At 44.9% G+C, this 20,440-nt stretch overlaps 2 protein-coding genes across 8 annotated transcripts in view; both read left to right on the plus strand.

Annotated features, from left to right (window-relative positions):
- LOC105901033 (relaxin family peptide receptor 2) overlaps positions 1-1,157 on the plus strand; it is a 40,366-nt gene extending 39,209 nt beyond the window's left edge. For all 3 annotated transcript variants that reach the window (XM_031571794.2, XM_031571793.2, XM_031571792.2), the window contains one exon: positions 470-1,157. In XM_031571794.2, coding sequence (XP_031427654.1) covers positions 470-735 — 266 coding nt within the window. In that variant the 3' untranslated portion in view covers positions 736-1,157. The remainder of the gene's footprint in view (positions 1-469) is intronic.
- Positions 1,158-3,895: 2,738 nt separating this feature from the next.
- Positions 3,896-20,440, plus strand: part of LOC105901053 (protein furry homolog) — a 71,961-nt gene continuing 55,416 nt past the window's right edge. For 2 of the 5 annotated variants that reach the window (XM_031571795.2, XM_031571796.2), the window contains exon 1: positions 11,000-11,742. In XM_031571795.2, coding sequence (XP_031427655.1) covers positions 11,523-11,742 — 220 coding nt within the window. In that variant the 5' untranslated portion in view covers positions 11,000-11,522. Of the gene's footprint in view, positions 4,048-10,999; positions 11,743-17,172; positions 17,459-20,440 lie in introns of those variants that run through there. The other 3 variants (XM_031571797.2, XM_031571801.2, XM_031571800.2) reach the window with 2 other exon arrangements.

The following is a 20,440-nucleotide window of genomic DNA, read 5'->3' on the forward strand; positions in this document are numbered from 1 at the left end:
ATTGTTTTTGTAGCTTAACGGGTAGAGCAAGGTGCACATTACTGGGATAAATTCCAGAGGAGCACAAATGCTGGCTAAATGTGTACATTTCATTACGTATTATGACTAGGTGACTATTAGACTGGAATGAAGGAATAGATAGATAGATAGATAGATAGATAGAAAGATAGATAGATAGATAGATAGAAAGATATACAGTATGGATGGATGGACATTAATGTAAAATTAGAAATCAGTAATAGACCAGAACCTGACAGTGAGAGATTAACAGACAGACTCACTCACTTGATATTCCCAAACGAATAATGATTTTTTTTTAAAAATGTATGATTGTTACTCTCTGAACATGTTCCTTAATCTGTGAATGAGGGGGCACACCACAAGACCTTCACATAAACCATAAGCTGTAGTGTACTGTAGTGTGGCAGTCTCTGACAGTATATCAATGCAAGCGTGTTGCTCTCTCCAGGCACCATAAACTCCTGGATGGTGATCTTTGTGCTGCCCATCAACAGTGCCCTGAACCCCATCCTGTACACGCTGACCACCAGCTTCTTCCGCGAGCAAGTGGAGCTGCTGCTGTGCCGCTGGCAGCGCCAGTCTGTCCCCAAGAAGGACCGCAAGAGCGTCACCAGCTCAACAATCTACATGGAGCCCTCACGCCAGACCTACTTCCCGCCCAAGGGCTTCCTGCCCCGACAATCCCTCGCGGGTATGGATGCCCGTTACAGTTGACTCACGCAAGGATGAAGAGGAAAGAGGAAGATCACCAGTTGTCTCTGTTTTTGCTGTATTATTTGACATATACACACTGGCAAGGGAATTGAAATGACTGCCAGTCAGCTGGAATATGTATGTGCCATGTCACCTCTGGTTTGATGTTAACCTGCCAGTTGATGTCTGACTTTTGAACTATGACCCCTTCCTGTACCATCATCTTTCTCCCAACTGCTGCCATGGTAACAGTTGTGGGAGAAATGCTGAATTGCAGGAAAAAAATGTAATCATACACTGTATGATTTCTGTAGCAGGGACTGGGCTATATGCTATTGCTCTATATTAAAAAGAGGCTCAAAAATTATCTGAACTGAACACACAGGTTTTTTTTTTTTGTGTTTTCAGGATTTGTCTTGAATGCCCTGATTTACCTGATTTAACTTGAAAAACACAAGCAAATTTCAACAGGTTTCGCTAAGTTTAGCCGCTAGCAAGACATCTCGTTAGCGATGTTAGCAAGCTTGTTATAACACGCTTGGACATTGATGCTAGTAATAAGTGCTCTCGCGTTGGCTTCTTTGTAATGTTATTGTGATAGCTATGTTGGCTAGCTTGCCAACAACTTTCCTAACACAGTCAAACATCAAGCAAGTGCAACACAAGACAAAGCAAGACCGCAAATAAGTTACTGAATAGTCCAGCAGATAGTAGCCCCCTACCCGGCGGCTCCAGAAACTCCATAGTGTTACTTTAAAGATACAGTCCCGACTATACCTTGTTAGAAGATAATCTTAGGCATTTTTTCAGGTGATATAAAGTTTGCATGTTTTTGATCAAACTTTAGTAAATCAGGGCCTTACATGAATAGGAACATAATAGTTCGTCCTATGGATGTCCCTGTTACACATTTTATTTGTGAGTTTACATTTGTAGCATTACTATTTATTAGACATATTATGTCTGTGTTTCAAAATGTACATAAAGAACAGAAACACAACCCAGAGCTTTTATGTTTTCATGAATTGACAACACATCAGCAACATCATTAAAGTTCAGTAACATACAGTGGTAAGACTAACAGCTCTCCATAGAGCTCTGTTATGTCTATAATGAACTGATATACTCTCACCAGTCATTGTGGGGAGTGCCAAGGATATACATGTATGCATGCTTGCAGAAGCGTGAGCTATTTGTACTCATTTGCATGCTATTTTATGTAAACAAATCTCTCACAATTTAAAAAGAAAGTGGAAATACTGGAGCCCTTGAACCAACCCCTGCATGCATGTGAATATATGTGCTATGTGTGTGGAAGAATGTTCATGTATGTGTGTGGCTGTGTATGGGAATGTCTTTGAGGAAAAGAGAAAGAAGATTTTAGATCATGTCTCATGGTGTATTTCTACTATGTATTTGCCAGAAGCATTGTTACAACGTTTCCTTACTCACTGTTTGGATATAGTGCCACCTAGTGACAAATAAGGTCTCTGGGTTGTCCTGCTTGAGTATGCCACATTAAGGTCTCTGGGTTGCCCTGCTTGAGTATGCCACATTAAGGTCTCTGGGTTGTCCTGCTTGAGTATGCCACATTAAGGTCTCTGGGTTGTCCTGCTTGAGTATGCCACATTAAGGTCTCTGGGTTGTCCTGCTTGAGTATGCCACATTAAGGTCTCTGGGTTGTCCTGCTTGAGTATGCCACATTAAGGTCTCTGGGTTGTCCTGCTTGAGTATGCCACATTAAGGTCTCTGGGTTGTCCTGCTTGAGTATGCCACATTAAGGTCTCTGGGTTGTCCTGCTTGAGTATGCCACATTAAGGTCTCTGGGTTGTCCTGCTTGAGTATGCCACATTAAGGTCTCTGGGTTGTCCTGCTTGAGTATGCCACATTTGACATCTGGACATGATAGCAAACAGGGAGTATGTTCTCCCTATCATATAATGAATCATTAGTGTGTCACGAGTAAATCAAAACTAAATGACCTTTGTGTTTAAATTCCCTGTGATGAAAGCTGATATCACTAGTTGCCTTAAACTTGTCAGGGGATCAGGGAGCTCTATTTCAAGTGCTTCAAAGGTTTTGAGCACAAGAGTAAAAATAGGGCATTAGACACACGAAGAGTGGAGTCCAAAAGTCTTGGACTGTGCCCAATCAGTGTTCCATGATTTGATAAAAGGTCCTCAGAGTTCTCTTTGGCGTGCAAGGAGGGTTGTGCCGTGTGTGCAATAGTTTGCCCCATAATGCTGGGCGTGTGGGCCTGTGAGAATGTCCATGTTTAATTCTGAGCTTAATGTTCCATTTTAAAATGTACTTGTGTTTTTCATCTGTGCTAATGCTGTATGCGTGTAATGCATGTATTTCTGTTATCCTGTTTGAGTCTGTGTGCTGTGCTTAATTGAGTGTATGTGATTCTCTGTTGTTAGTGTATTTGCCCACACCTACCTAGTGTGTTCTGCCCACATCTAAGACTGTCTGCCTTCCCTGCTTCTTGTATCAATATTGTGAATACCTGCATGTGCTTCAATAAAGAACAATATGTTGATGACTATTTACACTATCACTACAATAACTTCTAGGAAGATGTCAATAGCCGTCTCCTCACCACGCCTCGAGTCCAGAGTGAGTTCTCAAAAATAAAAAAGTGTTTGAGAACATGTCTGACTTTGTTGATGGTGTTGAGTTAATTTATCACCAATCTTTCACCAGCATCAAAGAATACACCTTTAATTTAAAACTAGATAGATAGACATATTTGGGGAAAAAAGTCATAAAGATGGCATAAAGGCAACCCCATGGTTTAACTTTCAAATTACTTTACTATTACTGATTTTGACATCAGTAAGAGGCTGTCATCTTTTAGGCCCTAGGTCCACATTCATTTGTTATGGCTTATTTCATACAGCCTTAAATTGCACCCCTTGCTAACCCTAAATGGTACAAATATTCTGATTTTGAGCGATCTGTTTTCAGCGTATTTGTATCAGTTTGAAAAGCACACTGCCAGTGCCTGTGTGTGTGTGTGTGTTGGATCCGAACCTGAGCATCCTTCACTAACAGGTGTCCAAAGGGAAACAAGGAGGGAAAATATGACAGACTTAAAAATGAGCAAATTGTGAAAGAGAAATCCTCCCACTCTGTGAAGGAGCTGAACTGGATAGGTTGCTAGGGGCGGAGCTCCCCCATCCTCTACCCGTCTCCTTCTGTCAGTCGATGGATCGCAAATGCAAAAGAAGCCCAAAGGATTAATAGAGCGAAGTGTCAATACAGGAGCCCTGAGGACTGCGTTGGAAAACGTAATGTTAATATAACTTCAACATTTGCGGAAGAAACACAGTGAGTATTGCGAATTTGGCGAGATAGAATTATTTTTAATGACCGTTACAGACTGTCTTGTCTTCTCAGCACCATCACAGACAGGGCTAGCTGGGTAAACTGGCATGGGGGCGCGAGCTACATGTCTTCCAGGGTGGCTATTGAAAATGTCAACGGATTTCAATCGGCTGCGCCCAGTTCTTATCTTTAGGGCGGATGGTGCTTAATTATCAGGTTCATCAATTCATCATACACAGATCCGATGCCACTATGCAAGTAGGCTACCTAATTCCGCACACATAGGATACATATAGAGAGATCTGCTGTTTTTCCCAAGGATAGTGCTTATGCACCCCAGGAATCAGGCTTAAGCCACTGCTCAGAATGTCCACAGTAGGCTATGTTTCTGTTACCAATATACCAGTAAGGTTGGCTATCATACGGCCAGTAAGAATCTCAGTCAACAATAACATAGTGATCTTATTTAGAGGAAATTGAAGACAACGGGGTTCTGCCGTGATTGCATCTTTGTCTAACGGCAGTCTCGCCCGCTACTTATGATTTTGGCTGAGCTGGCAACGTTAGATGTCACCACGGCGGGCTGGAGCGTTGGTAAACGGCATTAACGTCCGCCAGTGTGCACAGCCACTCCTTTTGTAAGCTCGATTGGAGTCCTGCGTGAAGGGGTCCGTAATGGGCATGAATTATTTAGGAACTAATCTTGGGCAGGGTACGCGCAAATCACCATGTTCATGTCATTCGCTTTCCAAATGCCGTGCCGTGCCTGTCGAAGAACAACCTACTAGTAGCATAAACAACAGTTGTAGACATAACAAATGCAATGCGATTTGTTGTGGTAGTATTAACAATGGGTGCCGTAAATAGTTGGTAGTTGGCACTGTACACTGATCCTTTGTTTGACTCATCAGTTAAATGAGGAATGTCGTGAAATTCTATGCATATTTTGAAATGGGCATTATTATTATATTGCAATAAATAATTACCGAAAAGGTGTTTTTGCACCCTAAATAGAAATCACTGAACTGTTCAAAAAAAGACCACTTGCTGGTTGTGATGGCAGAATGCATCCTATGTTCCCCAGACCATCACTCTTGTGAGAAAATTAGGCATGATTTGTGATGTTTATCCCACTGAGGCTAACTGCTATTCATGAGGCTGGTATCATCACCCGACATGGCTCCAGTCTTGTCAGTGATAGTTGGAAACTTTCACCGCCTGGCCTGCCTCTTTTGTCTCTGCCCTCCAGCTGTTTACTTAAGCAGGTCCTCTGTGGTGATGACCCAGCTAGTCACATTGTTCCCTCTCAGTCGTCATGCTACACCACACATTGGCGAAGCAAAGGGTTGAAACAATAGAAGAGATTTTTAGTTTCTAGCTACTTTGTGTACTGTTGTCTATATCTCACATCAGGGGTGCCTCCTTTAAAGTGTAGACAACATTGCAGTCAAGCAAAGCAAAGCAAAGCAAAGAAAGACAGAAAAACAGTGGTGGCACTCAAGACAGAAATATCTGTTTGCCGTGGTGTCCGTTTCGACCCGTTTGTCTTTTTGCGGTGAGGGAATTGTGCTGAAAGATATAGTGCACTGAAACACCAGTCCTGGCAGAGTTGGTCTGAGGGACACCCTATCCACTGGGCTCAGTGCTTCCCACAGATGGAGCGAATCGTCCTTCTGCCAAGCCATGGCAATTAGTGGAGGGAGGTTTCAAAGCTGTGCAAATGTTTTCAAAATGTTTGTTTGACATTGGATGATATATTTTTTTTTTTGTCTAACCTAACCTTATTTTTAAGGTCATGTTCGGTCGAGCTGTTGTCTGTCTGTAGACTTTATTAACCCCCCCCCCCCCCCCCCCCCACACACACACATTGTCCTTTGTGTTGTGGGTGTCATTCACTCACAATAGGCATTACTGGACTGTCAGAGGCATTTGCTGTTTTTGGATGAAACAACACGGTTAGGTTTGCAGCCCTACTGTGCCCAGTTGGAGGTTGACATACAATTGTCTAATGACCTGTTGGCAAACATTGTAAGGGTGATGTTTGTTCTCCATTCACAGACACCTGGCCTGAAAGAATTAAGTCGTTCATTCTGTTTTCTGCGCATAGGCAACTCACTGCAGATGTGCTGTTATTTCTACCCCTTCATCCCGCACAGAGACTTAGTGCACTGAAGTGAATGTAACACTCGCAGAAGATGGGTTTCCTGAAAGGCTCTCTGTCAGTTATTGCTTATAGCCGTTGGTCTTTATAGAGAAAAAATATAACTGCATAGAAATCCATCAGTGGAAATAGGCTGCATCTCTCTCTTTTCTCTACACATTACCCTGAGGCTGGGTATGACAGCTCTGTGCTGCAGACAGAGAGGCTTTTCTGTGTAATGTCTCCTCTTTTGTGCTGGCTATGCTGCTGCCCAGGAGCCAGCGTGGGTTGTGAGGGGTTGGATGTGTTCGCCATGACACTTAGGATGGGAGTGAGCGCTGGAGCTCTCTCATCACATACAGACAGCCCTAGAGGCATTACATAATGAAGTGTGTGTTTGTGTGTGTGTGCGCGTGCGTGTCTGTATGTGCAAGTATGGCTATGTGTGTGTGTGTGCGTGCATACATGTATCATTGTGCACCAGTATACTGCGTACGGGTGTGTTGTGTGCAGTGCTTACTGTTTACCTTTTCTGCTGTTTCTGTTGAGTGTAAATATTATGTAACATTATTGTTGCTGTGTGTAGAAGAGCACTGGGCCTTGAATTTCATCATCCATTGTTCTGTTCTCGTAGCAAATGGACTGTGATAGAAAATAACAAAACTGGCTATGGACCACAAACATTTACTCTGCATCTTAGGTTTGAGCCACACACACACACACATCTTTTTCTGCCATGGCAACCAAGGTTGGGTTGGAAGGGGGTCTCCGATGAAACTTTGATTGCCTTTAATAATTCATCAAGCATGACGGGCCATGCATGTGTTCCAGTGCAACATTAGGGTAGGCTACTCTCCATAGCAACATTTGAGGTCATCCGTCCCTCCCTTACTCAAGGGGTAGGTGCCTGCGCCTCAGCATATTATTTATATACTGTCATGTAATATACTGTCATATGCTGTTGTGATAGAATGTACACATTTTGCTGAATATTCCAAACTCGTAAATACACAATATTTCACTGCATAGCTTAATTAGGCTTAAATCTTTTCGTATAAATGGTTTAAAGGCATAAAGGCTTATATTGCTTTTTTTATATAGCTTGCTACACATACAATCACTGAATTCATATGCTTGTTATTTTGTAAAATAAGTGGCATCGAGAAAGCCCAAAGACCATGGTGTAGTGACTCAGTTTACCTTTGAGTTTCTGTTATGAAGGACTGAGAATTCAACTCAAACTGGTCAGAAATCAGATAAACACTGGGATTAGATGCGAGATTTGATTCTAGATCAGCGCTTGTGGAACATGTTTCTGTGTTTGTGTGTCACCTTACCACCTTTAGATGGCACTGTTGAGCCTCCTATTCCCTTGTTAAATCCTCTGATTTGTGCAAAACTCTTTACAGTAACATCAGTCACAACAATTAGCTGACGTTGCAAGTCAGTGGTATCTGCTCTGTAAGGGGAAAAAATCTGATCTTTATCATCTCGTGTCTGGTTTCCACGAGACTCATCTAAATTTAAGTGTGTTTCCTTGTGTTTCCCTTGTGTGTTCCACACTCATTTCCTGTTTATCAAAGAATGAAAAAAAAGCACAATTTGGTATATAGTTGGGTGGAGTTCAAAAGACACAGAAACAAGTGCTCTGTATACTGGAAATAATGCAAGTAAAAAAGTAAGGAGAGAGAGAGAGAGAGAGAGAGAGAGAGAGAGAGAGAGAGAGAGGGTATTCCCTATGAAATTTTGGAAAATTTTGTTAGTGAAATTCACACACTTGTTATGGTTTTGTTGGTTTTGAACAACAGGACAATAGGCCTACTGAAGTTTTGCACCAGGAACTTTCCCAAAATATTTTAAGTGTACACAGGTTAGTCCTAAACCTTGTACGCGGTTTAGTCACATGCTACCACTTGGCCTATAACCAAAAGACTGGTTTAAGGTAACTTACCAACTCAGCTTGGCCATTTAAATTTCAAAGGTTTAGCTAAAAAAAAAATAGCTATAATACAACCATTGTTTACTAGTTATTACTCTATATGATATATTAGGTTCAGGTATGAAACTTGGAAAAACTGTGAGGTTCTATACAGTGTTTCCTTTATTCACATTCCTTTATTACATATACAACAAGGAATGCACTCATTAACACTCATAATGGCTTTTTATTAGAGACAGAGAGACAGTGAGATGGAGGACTGTGACCTGAAGGGGTTTTGCAGCCATGCTCCTTCCTGTATGTGGTATCTGTAGGTATAGACACACCTAATCCTCGGTGGAAACCTGAAAAGGTACTGATGGATGGGGGGCAGGGCAGAGCTGATGAAGGAAGCAAAGCATTTAAACCTTACTGCCCAGACTTACTGTAAAAGGGTGGGGCCGCCTAAAAGAAACGAGGAAAGTGTTCCCTTTTCTGCGATGTGTCACAATTTCCCTTTCTTTCTGTCTGGCACCAATGGCATTCTAATTGTGACCTACATTTAGCATTTTGGGGCGGAGTATTAGACATAGCCCAGAGCTCAATCCATGACTTGTTTATGAAGATACCTCTGGTTTTTCATCATTCATCATTCACTAATCCATTTGTGTGTTGGATTGACTAACAGGTTTTGTTTCTTAAATAAATAACCTAAACCTTGACCTCCCAGAACTGACAAGTGCAACATACCATTAGAGAGTATAGATAGTTGTGTAGGTGGCTTTGAATCAGTAGCAGTGTTTTTTTGTCGCTAAGTGATAAAAGACCCTTTTCAGCGTATTGTGTGTGTGGTACACAGTCAAGATAATTGTGTCACCATAGAGTGTGCCTCGCACAGCCTAAGTGGCAGCAGCTCTTTTGAATTATCAGTCCGGAATGGTTTTTCTGTGCTAGGTTGTTGACCTAGCGATAGACCCTAGCACCCATGAGTCCTTGCTAGCACGCCTGCCTCCCATATCCGAGGTTGCGGGTTTGAATCAGGTGCAGGACGGTAGTTGTCAACACAATACAAGTTACACGTATTATGCGTTCAGGTGGGGGCGCCACTGTGCGTGTGATTGTGTTGGGTGGAGATGGGGTTGTGTTTGGCAAGCACAGTTGTTTCCTTGTTTGTTTTTTCAGCACGTCCCATAGTTTGGGTTTGAATACGTCACGCACGTGTGTGTGTGTGTGTGTGTTCTTGTGAAATTGCACCTTTGTGTCAGTGTGTAAATGTGTGAGTGAATGACTGATTGCCATACCAGATGGGTCCTTTTATATCCTTGTCACTGTGTGTGTGTATGTTTGATCATGTGTAGTGTGTCTGGCTCCCATTCAAGTATTTAGATGTGTGTCAAAACGCACGGCTGAAATAACACAATGCTTAACCAAACTTACCTAAGCTTACCTTAACCAAAGGCTACCTGGCATTAAAAAAAAAGGAAAAAAGAGAAAAACACATTAAACATTGTCTGTATAGTATTGCAGAAAGAATTGTCATACCATGTGTCTGCAATTTATATTGTTTTTGATGTATTTTTTTATCTCTTTTGGCTCAGTGGTTAGTACTGGACTTAACATAGGAAATTATCTGTGAACAGTATTGATGTATATATAATGTGGGGGGATAATTGCTTACAGTTAGTCTAATTCTGCAAGTTCCTTTTTCCTTTCCAGTCACTGGACTTCCCAGGGGACAGAGGGAGAGGGCTTGGCTGCTGTGGCGCTCTATCAGATTGTCCTGTTTGTGAGGTGGAAATGAGATGGTGAAAGTAACTCTGTGTGTGTGTGTGTGTGTCTGTGTGTGTGTGTGTGTGTGGATGTGTGTGTGTGTGTGTGTGTGTGTGTGTGTGTGTGTGTCTGTCTGTGTGTTTGTGCGTGTGTGTGTGTGTGTGTGTCTCTGTGTGTGTGTGTGTGTGTGTGTGTGTGTGTGTGTGTGTGTATGTGTGTGTGTGTGCGTGTGTGTGCATGCTCATTCAGAAGGGTGTGGTCCCTCTCTCTCCTTTCCTGGCCACTCTGAGCCTCATAGCTGCCAGACCCACAGAAACCTGGAGAAAGGAAGGGTCTGTCTGCCTCGCAGCCCCTCGCCTTCAGTGACTAACTCAGAAAACAAAATAAATAAATAAAATAACAAACTACTCCTGTTCATCACCATCACTCCTGCTGATGTCATTAAGGGTTAAATAAATAACATTTCCAAAGAGCCATTGACGGTGGGGTAAAACAGCTTGGCACCAAATGAAAGGGAAGCATTGTGAGACTTTGTGGCTCTGATTTACCGACGTGTGTTCGAACGGTGGCTTGTTTTTGACTGTAATGTGGCTCAGGGATGGGTGGTGCAGGCTGGCTAGGTGCTGTTCTCTGGGGGGCCTGGCGTTATGGCGACGGTGACATAAACAGGTGGAAGTCATGGGGAGCGCAGGGGAATGAAGAAGTGCGGGTCTGTCTCAGGCGACCCCTAGAGACTACCTGTGCATCACACCAACGGACAGAAAACAAAAAGCTCTTTTCGCATTCAAGCTTCCCTCCATTAGCGCTTTGTTTAAACTTTCTTTGTTATTCCTCTGGATCCCTGGAAAGACTCTACTATCTTTTTGAATGTCTTTCCCCTTTCATTTTCTGTTCACTCTCATGCTCTCTCCCAACTTCTCTCTCTCTCTCTCTCTCTCTCTCTCTCTCTCGCCCTCCCTCTCACTCGCTCTTCAGCTTTCTTTCTCCCTTATTCATTCTCCTCCCATAGTCCCACCCTTCCTGTCTCTCGCGCTCTGTGGAGAGAAGAGAGTCAAGCCAGCCCACAGCAGTAACCCTACACCTGCTCCATTCACGCGGTGCTGTAACTGGCCAAACAGCCTAGACCAGTGAGCACGCTGACTCTCAGTCTCAAGTCAGTCACTCACTTACTCACCCACACGGCAAAGTGTCAGGCAGGGCTCTGGGCTGTGCTGCTAGCCCGCTTGTCATCATACCTCTGATCCCACCGAGGAGTAAGCTCTCAGCCCTGAAGATAGAAAAAGAGAAAGAGAAGGAGAGTGGGAGTGAGAGAGAGAAAAAGAGAGAAGGAGAGAGAGAGAGAGGATGTCAACAACAACAGGGACAACTACATAAAGAAACAAGGAAACCAAAACAAAGGCAAAAGTTAAACTGAAGCAGAAAGTAAAACTGAAGCAGAGCTAAGAGTGTATTGAAGAAGCAAAGGAGGAGCCGGAGCTGACTGGAAAACAAAAGAAGAATTCAGAAGCTGAGGACAGGCACAAAGTCCAACCATATAGTCCTATCATAGAAGCCTCCTTTGGATGTGTGTTTTGGTTTTGGATGTCCCCCATCCATGGTGTCCCTGCGGAATAGGTGAGCGAGTGCTGTAGTTCTGGGCTTTCGGAGGACATGTCTCAGGATGATGTGGGCAGCGTGGCAGTGGTGCCGGAGGAGGGCAGAGAACCTCAGAAGGTCGCGGAGCACCACCACCACGGGCACGGGCAGGACAGCATCGTCCTCCATCAGATGGCCACCCTCTCTATGGACATGTTCACACCCAGCGACTTCAAGGGCAAATTCCGGAAGATCCATCCCAGAAAGAGGCCCACCATAGCCATCATCAGAGAAGGTAGAGTGCTGGCCAGTACCATCCCGTAGAAACACTTGGCTTTCCCGACCGCTCTTTCTTACTTGCAGGCATGCAGGCACTAAAGAGCAATTACCACAGGCTGCTGTTTTGTTGGTCTTTGTTGTAACTTGCAGACTGGCATGAGGTGTTTTCCCTGATGTGTTTATACACGGAGGGCATTTCTTTAATGTCCTGACTGTGTGTGTGTGTTTTCTCTTTCCCTCACCACCAAGAGGTGGCTTATTTGAATTAGCCCACACATACCTCTCTCCAGGTGAGCAGCGAGGTTATTTCCCAGTCAGTATCACTGCTTTGCTTTGAACACTATCTTTGTACGATATATATATATATTTACTCTGAAAGCCCCCCGGGAACACTTTCAGAGAAACGGCAAAGCGCTGAAGCCAGCTGTTTCTCTTACATCTCTTACGGGGGGCCTGACTCACGGTGAAACTTCTGTGACAGAGCGCCGTGACATCACTCTCATAATGCGCTGACAGAGTTGTAGTGGTATTTGATGAGAGGCCAAGAGACAAAGAATTAAGTGTCAGTCTGGTGTGGTTTTTTTGAGTGGTGGTGGTAGGTGACCTGTCGGAGGGTGGAGGAGGCCAGGGCTGAATGGCCCCTGTGTGGGAGAAGAAGGGGGCCGTGGTGGGGCTGGGGCTGGGGCTGGGGCTGGGGCTAGGGCAGGGGCCGGGGCCGCGGTGGGGCTGGGGGTGTGGGCTGGGGCTGGGGGTGTGGGCTTGGGCTTTGGCGGGAGGGGGGGTGGCAGTGGGGACCAGGTGCAGCATATCAGATCCCCGTCAGAGGAGACCCAGGCATGAAAAGGCCCTCTCTGGCCTGAGTTCACTGCCATCTCTCAGCACAGCGCAGAGAGGTGGAAAGAATGAGAGACAGAGAGTGAGGGAGAGACAAAGAGAGAGAGAGAGAGAGTCATATGGAGGGGTGTAGGTGAGGGAGACTGAGCAAGAAAAGTGAAATTAGAGACAAGAGGGAGGGGAAGTGAAGGTGGACGTGTGTATATGTGTGTGTGTGTGTGTGTGTGTGTGTGTGTGTGTGTGTGTGTGTGTGTGTGTGTTGGGGGAGTGTATCGGAGCAATCACAGGAGCATTTGTTAAGGGAGGCTGATGTGTGCGCCGTGAAGCCTGGCAGACATGCTCAGCATTCCTGTCCTTCAACAGAGCTTGAGTTGTGCGTCTAATCAGCGATTTGAGCCTCCTCATCACTGCCCTCTCAACTCTCCCAAAAAAAAAAACCACTCAAAGCGACTTTTCACCCGGCGCACAAGCATGGCCTGTTAGCCCTGATGTGTTTTAGGAAAATGTGTCGAAACCTCTAAACAGGTAGGCAATGTGAGACGCCCGCTCCGACTGGGCTGCTCTCTAGTGCCCCAATGAAGTACAAAACTGACAGTGTTCAGAACTCTCAGAGAGAAAAACAAACTGTCTTGCGTTTGAGGGAGGAGAAATCACACGGCAATCGCTCCAATGGCCTTTTACTTAATACCTTGCTAACATAAAGAGAGCAGTGACGGACACACAGAGGACAAGCAGTTGTCTGTATCTGCTATCCATAGTGAATGTAGCCTGTGCCGAAATGGTATCGCATTTGATTTTAGACTTTGATTTGGAGGTGTGTGAGTAATCATTGACTCTCACTGGACTTAACCCAACTGAAACAAGCCTCAGTGGTCGCCCCGGGCAACACAAGTGGCGAGTGGCCCACCATGGTAACGGGATCCTGCTTGTGAGTTGTTTGGTGGCCTCTCTCTCCCTTGTGCCAGATTCCAACAGCTGGCATGACCAGGCCCCACTGGGAATGCCTGGAATTTCGGGAGACTCTTGTAAATATTATCTGCTTCCAACTGCCATGAAGATAGGAGTGATAAACTCAGCAGTCTTTTTCCCAGGCTTTCATCTGTCAGTGCCCGCTTAGTATGCATTGTGTGATGGGTGTATGAGTATAAGTGTGTTGTAGTGGGCTCAGCATATGCATGTATTGGGTTTAAAGCTCAAGAGTGTGTCTTCACGTATTGGGTGAGTGTGCATGTGCATACTATTTACAGATTATTTACAAGTTCACAAAATCTGAAAACCTGTGAGCAGTGAAATGCTGAGATGAGAAAGGACCTTATCATGACTTTGGAACCATTGTATTCCCCCTGGGTGCCCTAGGTTAGTGTTGTGGGGATGATCCATGTAGTCCAGCCCTAGGGGCATCACCATCTGTGTGCCCTCTACACCTGCTCACATTAAGGCCAGCTCTGGTAAACAGAATGACTGTACCAGGAAGTAAGCGTAACCCTAACCCTAGAAACCACATATTAGTCTCCTAATGCAATACAAAAGGGAATATTTGGTAGGTTCCAAAGCTTAGCACACAGAAGCAAAAATACAGAATTACTAAATGAATAAACAGCAAGTATAATTCATTCAAAAAGTTGAATTCATTTAATTATGCAGTGTAAGCTTCAGGAGTTGCAAATGATTACGGTACTACCTGTCGTTTTACTGGATATACGTTTACCAGTTTATCTTGGTGATTAGAGGTGATCAGAACAAGAGTCACCAAGGAAGACAGGGAAAAGACTGGAAGAAAGAAGGAACAGAAGGAAGAGAGAATGAACGGCTGTGGAACCTTGACATTAATTACAGTCCTAGGTTTTTTTGGTCGGTCATGTTTGCCCGTGTAGCTTGTATTTTTGCCCAAGCTAAGCAGGGAGACGCAAGGAGAGTTAAGAGGTCAGAGAGAAAAGTGAAATACAAAATCTATAAATCCATATTCCAGTATTGAAATGTGTTTGTTCAATTGGCACATATTACTCAGACTTGGCAGTTTTAATGACCCAGTTTTATGTCCCTCAGAAAAGACTACAGGAAGCTGAGAGTAGCAAACCCTTCAGAAGATTGTTTTCATGAAGCCTTTATGTAGGCAGCTCAGATACATTCCACAGTAATTATCAATGTGTTGACACACAATAGACCTATTCAGTTTAGTTGCTATCTGTCTAAAAATGTGCTTGTTTGCTGAATTACCATGGGCTTGACCAGTTTATACTCATGGTGTCATGATTCACGCTTATGACCATAGGCTCATCAGACGTTCAGGTGTTAATTTGCAGCGCAGTTATAGTCTGTGAATGCACTTACAGTAAACCTGGGGGAGGTTTCTTCATTCCTTCAGAGTGGCCCAGTAATTGGCTATGACAGTAAAGTAGAGACTGCGGCGATCCCTAAGAGTTTGTGAGTATCATTTCACCTTAACCGCCCCTAACACAGTGTTATAGGGTTTAGACCACAGTGTTATAGGGTTTAGACCACAGTATGTAGCCCAAGTTGGCAAAATGACACTTTACACCACCCTTATTTGCATTGCGGTCACAGGGACATGACCCGCTTTACAGGTTTTACACACAGCAGTCTTGGATAGACCCAATTTCTCTCCTATTTACCCCCCCCCCTCTCTCTCGTTCTCTTTCTCTGTCACCCTCTTAGCCAGATACTTCTATTTGTGGTCCTCTGGGAATAACGAAGGAGGTAATTGGTCAGGAAATGAATAAGTTCAGGCGGGACGCTCAAAGTGCTGCTGCTGATTGGTCTTCCGGCGTTTGATCCAATCAGCTTCTTACACCCCCAATGCAATTATTTGTAAATTCCGTACCGCTAGGTAGACGCCGTGTAGCTGTTTTTCGCTATGAACAGTTTTTCGTGCTCCTCCTCCTCCTCCTCTTCCTCCCCAGCTCCACCTCTAGATCTGCCTAGACTGGGTGTCTTTGCACTCATGGCTTTATGATGCCTTTTAATTCGCAGCAGCAGCGGCAGCTATGCAGCGGTCGCCACTAGGTTGGCGCCAGCAGCATCTAACAGCAGCAGCAGCTTCAGCAGATGTAGTCGGCCAAGGGCAAACATACTACCATGTCATTTACACTGATAAAACTCATAAACATACTCCTGACGGTTTACTGACTGAAATGTAGATATTTCGCAGCCTTGAGATCCTCTGTAAATAGACAGTGTGCTTCAGAATTAAGGAAGCAGTGTTTGGTCCCAGTAGAGTGCTGTCCCCTGTTGTTGTCCTCTTGTGTTTTTCCTGTTTTTGGGTGGTTTCCCAATTATGCATAAGCCACAATGCCTCCAGTTACAGACACACACAACGGTGGTGACTGTTCGTTGTTTTTAGCATAATCCTCTCAATTTAAGTTTCATCTTACGCTTTTCTGTCTGTTTGAAGTTGGCCAGAATACACCAACAGCATTCCACATCGTCTGGTTGTAAGGATAGGAAATGGCATGCTTTTGTTTGTCATGCAAAATAGTGTTGTTACACCCTGTCTCCAGTAGGGGGAGTCATAGGGAATGAGAAAAACATCACCTCCATCTTGTCTCTGTTTACATTGCCTCTGTTTCTTGTATTGGTCGGTTTTGTTTTCTTTTTGTGATGTAACACGTGAAGCTCAGTTACTACAGTTATTATTTCAATTTCTCGACAGTCCATCATTCCCCCCCCCCCCCAACATCAAACAGCACTGGATATGTACACAGAATCTGCATGCTGCAGTGTGATGGTGGTGCTGGCTTCCCAGGCTACTGCAGGCTGGCCGTGGTTTGACCTTGAGTAGTTGTGTTCTCAACGGGGATCTCTCCTCTAGGCTCTGTGTGTGTTGGAGAACCTCTAGAATCGCAGGCTGGACTCACCCTCTTCTCTTCACCCCTTTTTTTCTCTCTCTTTTCATATGCATCAGATTATCTGTACAGTTTGTCAGTGCTAGGCTGAAAGGAAAGGGAAGACAAAAACAAGTGTAGCTCTCTCTGTGACTGGGAGAGAGAATTGGCCATGGATACAGTGTAGCTGCTCCCATACAGCCTTTGCCACCGCCAAGAGTTGTTCCCCTCAGCATTGTTTTTTTTTGTAAACACTGCCTTGTTTACAAACTGTCTGTCTCACTGCAGGTAGAACAGTGTACATGCGCGGGAGTGCTCTAGTCATGTCAGTTTGTTCCCACTTTGCTGTGCTTTGTGTTTGTGAGGGGGGATACGATAGAAAGGCCAGCAACACACACCACTCATTATGAGGCTTTCTCTCTCTCTCTCTCTCTCTCTCTCTCTGTCTCTCGCCACTAAGAGGATTGGCTCTCAGGCTCTCCTAACATCTGCGCATTATAGGGAGAGATAGAGAGAGAGAGAGAGAGAGAGAGAGAGAGAGAGAGAGAGAGAGGGGGAGAGAGAGGGTTACAGCGTCACAGAAAGATGCATGGCGTAACAGAATAAGAGAGAGAGAGAGAGAGAGAGAGAGAGAGGGCAAGTGAGGGGAAGAGGCATGGCGTAATAGAATGAGAGAGAGCGAGAGAGACAGAGAGGCATGGCGTAAGAGAATGAGAGAGAGAGAGCAAGAGAGAGAGAGAGATGGAGGGAGGGGGGGTAGAGTGAGCGTGAGGGCAGGATGCTCACAGCTGACACAGGCTCAGCAGGGAGAGGGCTGCAGTAAAGGCAGCAGCCGAGAGGGAGCCGCACTACATCTCTCCATCTTCTCTGTCAGTGCTCCATGCCTCTCTCCTCTCTCTCTCCACCTCTCTCTCTCTCTTTCTCTGTCTGTCTTTTCCCTCTCTTTCTCTCTCGTGTTTGTGGAGAACAAGCTCTGATCTGCGGCCATGGCTGGTCAGCAGGACTCGGGTTTCTTTGAGATCAGCATCAAGTCTTTGCTCAAATCCTGGAGCAGCCGTGAGTACACACCATCACTGATCTCTCACACGCACACACACGCACACACACACACACACACACACACACACGCGCGCGCGCTTGCGCGGAACTGTGTTTGTGTTGTTCAGTTTTTTGGGCTGCTTGTTTATGAAAAGCTCTGTGTCGCCTGTATATCTGTCAGAAATTTCACTACGACTTCCTTTCTATCTGTCTCTGTCTCTATTGCTCTCTTTCTCTCTCTCTCTCTCTCTCTCCATCCTTCTCTCTTACTGTCTTTCTCTCGCTTTCTTACTCACTCACTGACCCCATAGCATAGCCCAACCTCTCCTCTATCAGTGTCGTAGGTTGTAAACATCTTGTATTACGCCCTTTTTAGCCATGGCATTAGGCAGCAGAGTTGTGTGTCTACATGCACGAGTCCACACAAAAATATAAACATCCCAGATTCAGGATTCGGTGAGCTCATTTTTTAGAGGAGTGTGATTGGATGATGGATGACAATTCTTCTCTCTCCCTCCCTCTTTTCTCCCTCTCCATTCCTCGCTCTTGCACACACACAGCTACACACAGACACACATGCAGCATTATCCTTAAATCTATCGTTGTTTGCTCCGTGTGTGTGTGTGTGTGTGTGTGTGTGTTAGTGCATTTGGTCCTGTCTTAGTCAGCATTCTCTGACACTACCGCGTTACATAATGAGAATCCAGGCTGAGGGAAGGACCGTCTTCTCCTCTTCTTGCGGAGCCCAGGGGGCAGATCATGTGAATATCCTATGTGCTCTGTGTGCCGTGCAAATCAAAGGGCCACGCAATTACTGCTAGCCTTTTGATGCTTTTCTATAATAATGAATGACATCTTTTTTAGTTAATAATCATATGGCGGGGTAATGACAGTAAAAGAGAGTGAGAGAGAGTGATAAAGAGATAGAGAGAGAAAGAGAGAGAGGGGGAGAGAGAGAGCGAGAGAGCAATTACATCATCCCGTCACACTCGTCCATAACATGACCTCACTCAGTCCTGAGCCTTGCATGAAGGATGAACTAGTCCAGGCTTACAATCGATGAAAGAGACAGCGATAGATAGGTGAATAGATAGATAGAGAGAGAGGGGGGGGGATAGAGATCTTATTGTCACTGCTCTCCCTGACTCTTCCCAGAGTACAGACAGAGGGTCAGCTGTTTGTGTGTGTGTGTGTGTGTGTGTGTGTGTGTGTTTGTGTGTGTGTGTTTGTGTGTTTGTGTGTGTGTGTGGTCTGTGCCATGACCGGTTCCAGACTGTCCTTAAGGTGTCAAGGTGAAACTGAGAGCATATGTTCTCTCAAGTGAGGTCCACCTGTGTGTGGAGCAGCCAGTCTGGGGGAGGGTTTGTCCTGTTTTGGACTCTGGTCTACCCTTAATGCCGCGAACATGGGGACAGATGCGCACGCAGTTCTGTTCCTCACAGAGCAAACTCATCCAGCAGCGTTTCACTTTCATGTGCCATAACCTCAGTTTTATCTCTCCGTGTGAAAGCAGCAAGCATCTGCCTACAGTGATGACTATCGCACACATGTCTGAGAGAGTGTTTTTGTGTGTATAAGAGACAGAGAGATAGAGCTTTTAATCTACTTATGGGAACGTATGTGAACAGAATATTCAATTCAGGACCCATTACCAATATGGAGGGCTTTTCTCTGTGCCTTTTTAAGTGGTGGTACTGTTGGTATTGGGAGGGTCATGTAAAATGTTCTTACACATTTTTGATATATGTTACTGTCTGATTCCAAGTTTGGCCATACCCAGAAATAGTGTTCATAACATGTTTCAATACTGTGTAGACATAGGGGTGGACAGAAAGAAAGGCACACAAATACACACACGTATAAATATTAGATCATATCTGTTTGGGCTGATATCATAGATGGCATTCTCTGCACTGAGCACTTCAATCAGATGTGCTTGTGTTTGTGTGTGTTCTTCTCTTGACATGTGTAATCATTCACATAAACTCACTGAGGAATGATCTTGCACTAGAATCCTCTTTAAGACGGTCACCGGAGTTTAGCATCAGAGACTCTCAATACTCATTAGTCATCCTCTCACTCTTGAACAGTAGCTTTGGCTAACCAGTGGAGGCACATCAAGCCCTTTACGTTGGCATCACAGCTATGACCACCCAAGAATGTTGTGCCTATGCCTTAGAATGTTACATGCTGACACACCAGTTCAGAGAAGTCAAGCCTAGATCGCATGTTCCTGACAATGTTATCAGGCAGATATGCAGAGATAAACTACCATCCCATCCAACAGAGACCCTATCTCTCCCGCTCATCGAATATTTTTTGACGGGGCCATCCCTGCTAAAGTCTTTCTCTTTCACTCCTAATCACTCTCTCTTTCATTTCTTTTTCGTTCCTCCAGCACTTTTTTTAGCCCTCCTTCATTGGGGCATGTTATGTATGCTGGCCTTCGTATCTCCCTGTGGCCGGCGGCTGTGACGTTGTCTGATAGTTGTGCGCTGTGGTTGTCTTGAAGTCGGGTGGAGGGTGCCCTCTGCGTGCTGCTGATTCATGCTGTTTTTTTTTTTTTTTTGTGTGGGCCTACTGTTTTATTTATTTATCTTGTTGCTGAGTCTTGCTGACAGTGGAGATTAGTGCCCCCTCTAGTCAGGGCTGTTCTGCTGTTTTCTGATGTCTAATAGCTACAGCGCCCACACTGGCCAGATGGACTAACTGCAGCGAGGGGGCACATGCTACTGTAACTCACAGCTCTGTGTGTGTAACTCTCTATCTCTCTCTCTCTCTCTTGCTTTCTCTCACTCCCACCAGTGGTCCCCCTCTCTCTCTCTCTCTCTCCCTCTCTCTGTCTCTCTCTCCCTCTCTCTCTCTCTCTCTCTCTCTCTCTCCCTCTTCAGTTCTCCCTTTCTCTCTGTCACTCTCTCCTCTGTCACTCTCTGTCTTTGCTGGTATGTAAGGGCTGTAGAGGGATTCGGAGTTCCACCCTGACGCAGCTTTGATGAGACA

The sequence above is a fragment of the Clupea harengus genome, chromosome 8 (genome assembly GCF_900700415.2).
Source record: "Clupea harengus chromosome 8, Ch_v2.0.2, whole genome shotgun sequence".
Taxonomy (NCBI): Eukaryota; Metazoa; Chordata; class Actinopteri; order Clupeiformes; family Clupeidae; genus Clupea; species Clupea harengus.